General features: G+C 47.2%; 1 protein-coding gene across 1 annotated transcript in view; it reads left to right on the forward strand.

Annotated features, from left to right (window-relative positions):
- The window catches only part of LOC146565034 (collagen alpha-6(VI) chain-like), a 64,465-nt gene that overhangs the window by 39,971 nt on the left and 19,494 nt on the right, over positions 1-5,000 (forward strand). Inside the window, 4 exon segments of the mRNA XM_085292888.1 lie at positions 1,723-1,776; positions 3,377-3,439; positions 4,519-4,584; positions 4,872-4,925. Coding sequence (XP_085149014.1) covers positions 1,723-1,776; positions 3,377-3,439; positions 4,519-4,584; positions 4,872-4,925 — 237 coding nt within the window.

Here is a 5,000-nt window from a genome sequence, read left to right on the forward strand (position 1 = left end):
TGGTCGTCGATGCCAACGGCTGCCTCTGCAGAGACTCTGGTGTCCAGCTCAAATTCAAATGTTATTTGTCACATGCACAGTCATACACAGTCCGATATGCAGTGAAATGCTGAACTGTTGGGCTGCAGCTGGTGTTGGTGGTCCAGGTCCGGCAGCACTGGGAGAGCTGGTTCCTGAGCTCAGGACTACCAGCTGCAGTCCATCCACAGAGACAGCTGCTGACTGCTCTCATATGTCAGCACTGAGTCAGGGTAGTTTCACTCTCCGCTCGGCTGCCATCACAAACATCATTTATCTGAGGCAGATCCCTCTTTTTCCAAAGTCTTCCTTTGTTCCCCGGCAGCTGCAAACATCCTGATAACGCTGCAGCGCAGATGAAGTCGGCAAGCTCTCACACAGACGTCACAGCTCTCTGAAACGGCCCTCGGCCATTCAAAGCTCAGAGGCAGTGAACACGGAGAGTACAACACCCGGCATGTCGGCGCGCTGCTTTTCCTGCCTCGACGGTCAACTTTCATTTTCATCATGCATCAAATGTTGATCATATTACCGCCACCATAAAAAATTATTAGTAAACAGCCCGAAGAGTCAGTGACAATCAGAGATGGGCAGTAACGCGTTACTGTAATCTGATTACTTTTTTCAAGTAACGAGTAAAGTAAGGGATTACTATTGCAAAAATGGTAATTAGATTACCGTTACTTTCCCGTAGGAACGCTGCGTTACTGCGTTACTAAAACCGTGATTTTTTTTGCGAGAATGTCTCACGACAGTGACGTAAGCGAGTGCGACGTTAGTGACAACAGCTGTGTGCAGATCAACAATGGATCACATATCGATTGTGGGAGAGAGTATGAGCGTGCAGCGTTTAAAGCGTGGAAGCACTGACCTTACTTTGAGTTTGATTCCATAAAAAGTGACAAAAACATTAGTGTCCGCTGTGCGTGGGAAGAAAACTTCTTTTTACAGCGAAAAAACCCCTAAACTTCCAACAAGCACCGAGTAGCTACGACGTAATGGGAAACTCACAGAGAAACTCACGGATTCTTCCACTGACCGCGGCACACCTGCACCAGGGTAAACCTCCGCCTGCCCCACTCCTGCTTTACAGGTGAAAATAGAGCAACAGGACCGCTGAGTCTTTGACTTTATTTATTTTCTGCTGTGTTTTACTTGCATGTATTTGAAAGACTGAGTGTAAACACACAAAATATTTTATTTTATGAGCTGGAATGTGCAGAAAATAGGTTTAAATGTTAAACTAATTTCTTCCAGTCAGAGAATGTTGCATGTAATTAAATGTTTGCTTGATGCATAAAGTTAAAAGATTAAAACTGATAAAACAAGTTTTAAAAAGAGACTTTTCCATTTGATTACATTTTATATGATGGATTATGTAGAAAAAGTAGAATTGGGCTGAAAGATCTATTTATCACCTCTTCAGGTTGTAAATCGTGTTTTTAAAAAGTAACTAAGTAACCAGTAAAGTAACAGGATTACTTTTTTGGGGAAGTAATCAGTAATTAGTTACTGATTACTTTTTTCAAGTAACTTGACCAACACTGGTGACAATGATCCAAAGGTTCAGATTTGACTCACTGATGGAGAGACACCGATGAGTTTCTGTCCTCATCGTGGAGGAAACGAGCGGGCGTCTCAGGAAGGGAGCTGATTGGGGGGGTTTCCATGCTTAATGGAATTCCTGTGTTTCTGTGTCGGCAGGGAGTGACGGGACGGGATGGAGCCCGAGGAGAGAGAGGACACCTCGGCAACCCGGTAAAAGAAAACAAAAACTATATAATGTTATTTTAACATCGATACTTTATACTGCAATTTTCAAATGAATTCTGAATTTCACTGAGTCAGAGAAGGGAACCAAGAATGAGGCAGCGGTTTGGTTTGCACCGTTGGAGGTTGTTTGGACAAAAACACAGGCACATTTAAAATTGACTCACAGGGATAAAGGTGGGAGAAAAAGTGTGAACTAAAAGGTATTTTACATGATTGGATGGCAAATTTCAAATACTGCACACTTCAAATGTTTGTTCACGTAACGACCGACCTCCTTAAAGAAACCGTCAGAGCCGAACACGAGAACCTCGGGACTGAGCTGGAGGAAAGGAGAGAGCAGATAGCAGCTAGCCCACGGCTAACACGTGTGATGCAAACAGACCCGGACTGAGCCCTGAGGGATGCCTTAGCACGAGGACGTACAGATGTTAGCATCAGTTCTGAAACATCTGTCAGTTTAAGATGAGAGGCTCCTGAGAGCAGCCAGATCAGTTAGTGAGAGTGTGACAATCAAAGGGGTCAAAGGTTGCTGAGCTACAACCACCTGTATCATGTCGTTAGTGAGTTTCAGTAAAGCCGTCTCGGTGTCTTTACAAATGAGGCTGTAATGATCCGTCTGTGAAGGTTCTCGGTCATCGTAGTCAAAGGAGCTTGCAAAGAAAAGCGTCTGGACTTCTTTGAGTTGCTTGAAGACGTTTCACCTCTCATCCGAGAAGCTTCTTCAGTTCTAAGGTCAAATGGTGGAGAGTCCCAGATATAAACCTAGTGGGAGTTTCCCCCCACAGAGGGACAAAAGGACCCCTGATGATCCTCTAATCACCTGAGCCAAGGTGTGAAACTGGGTGTGGGTCCCAATCAGCCAGAGTTTCGGGTGTGTTCATTGTGAAACCTGGCCCCACCTTATCATGTGATTTCCTGAGGTCAGATGGTCCAGGATGTGAGTGGGTGTTAAGGCGTCTGGGAAGGATCTCAAAACTGGATTATAGATGGCAGAGAGTTGGTGTCGTAAACCCCGCCTCTGTTCAAAGATGGTCGCTCACAGTGGACATAGATGCTTCTTTCACTCCTCTTTCAAACCATCTGTCCTCTCTGTCCAAAATGTGAACATTGGCATCCTCGAAAGAGTGACCTTTGACCTTTAGATGCAGATGGACTGCTGAGTCTTGTCCTGTGGAGGTGGCTCTTCTGTGTTGTGCCATGCGCTTGTGAAGTGGCTGTTTGGTCTCTCCAATGTAGAGGTCTGAGCATTCCTCGCTGCACTGTACAGCATACACCACATTGTTAAGTCTGTGTTTTGGCGTTTTGTCTTTCGGGTGAACCAGTTTGTGTCTGAGTGTGTTGCTGGGTCTGAAATACACCGGGATGTCGTGCTTGGAGAAAACTCTGAGTTTCTCTGATACACCGGCTACATAGGGGATGACAGAGTCAGGCTTCAGGCTTAGATGGAACATGTTGTGTGGTGTAGGGTCCTAAGGCTGTAATGATCCGAAACAGTGGGATTTTTTTTTTAAAGTAGAGGAATGATGCTGGTGGTTGCTGACCTCTGACCTTTGCTTATATTGACGGGCTGAACTGTTGTCCTTAGGGTATCCCAGGAATTACGGGGGAGACGGGGGTGAAAGGACAGCAAGGACTGAGAGGAGATCCGGTGAGTGTCAAACATTTCCTCGTCTTCTCTCGTCTCTCCTCCTCTCTGAACTGTTTTTCTCTCCTCCTTACATCAACATTTCTTCTTCTTTGATATCCTGTCCCGTCTGGCAGCTTCTGCACTCTGAACTGTGATGTGAATGCACGGCGATGCCGAACACATTTTGCTTTTCCAAGACCAGATACATGTAGGCTCCTCTAGTTCATGTTTATTTATTCATTTCAGTTATGACTTATTATCTGTGCAATAGCACGGGCAGGCAGGGGTAGAATGAAAGGATGCACAGAGACAGCAGCCCCCCAAACCACCAAGAGAGCAGGCCAACGACCACATCAGAACATCCAGCCATGCACCCCGGGGCCAAGAAGCACCCTCACCCCAGGGAGGGGCAGAAGTGTCCCACAGGGGGAAGGGGCGTGGGTGTGGGGGGGTGCACATTCTTCTTCTTTCCTGTATTTATTGAAGCAAAGCTTTGAGCTGTCGGGCCTTTTAATAGCAAACTGTGATGAAACCCAGACAGCCAGGATGTCCGTCACACACGAGCGTATTAATCTGTGCATGCAGAGCAGATGGTTAAAGTCATCGGCGTGATTGTGAAACACACAAACAAACAGATGAGACGCTCGCACGAGCATCTGTCTTCAGACAGGAAGCTGTGAGAGCTTCAGTCTGGATGTTTCTGCGCAGGAAGCATCGAAGCTGCACCAACCAAAAGCAGACAGTCTTAAACTGTGAGGTGGGAACATGAAACGGTGTTCCGATGATCAAACGGGCATCCAGGTATATTATGTTTATCGCCTTGGAGGACAACTACAAGTGTTTGAGCACCACGAGGGTTTTTAATGTGGCACAAACGGGACCGAGGGCAGCGGATTCCCGCTCTGTAATCCTGCACTCTGGAGCGGTCCTCGCTGACGCCGGCGCTAACGCGAGGCGAGCTGCGACCGAACCACACACTCAGAGTAACCGCAGCCCGTCTGCCGTCACACAAAGTTTTTAATAAATGTTTGCATGAAGCGCAGCTGGGCCACAGCTGGACGCTCACTGTTTAATCTGTGGCTTCATCTTTCTTCTGACAGGGACAACCGGGGGCCGACAACACCTCGCCCGGAGCCAAAGGCGACCCAGGAAACCCCGGCCTGCCGGTGAGACACGTCCCAGAGCAGACGCAGCAGAAATGTGTCTCAGATAAATAAAAGTAGACGCCTCGTTTCTCTCTGTCTGTGTTTGAGGGCAAACCTGCTGACATCTGCTTGGAAACGACTTCATTTCTCTGATTTGCAGTACTGATGTGAAACCTCACAGTCTGAGCTCAGACTGCGAGGTTTCTTTAACAGATTCCTGCTGCGTATGCACATCTGTCTAAAGAGCGTGCTGGTGACATCGCTGTCTCAAATCCTTGCTCTGAAGTGTGATGTGTTCAAATCCACAGGGAGCACCCGGGCAGGACGGCCGGTTCGGAGATTCCGGAATCGTCGGGAACCCGGTGAGCTTCTTCATTCTCAGCACGAGGAGCAGATCTTGTTATTCCAGGATTATTAAAGCAGCTACGATGAGATAT

This window comes from Mchenga conophoros, linkage group LG11, assembly GCF_057382185.1.
Source record: "Mchenga conophoros isolate Kocher_MC1m ecotype Shallow Benthic linkage group LG11, M_conophoros_male_GT1.1, whole genome shotgun sequence".
NCBI lineage: Eukaryota > Metazoa > Chordata > Actinopteri > Cichliformes > Cichlidae > Mchenga > Mchenga conophoros.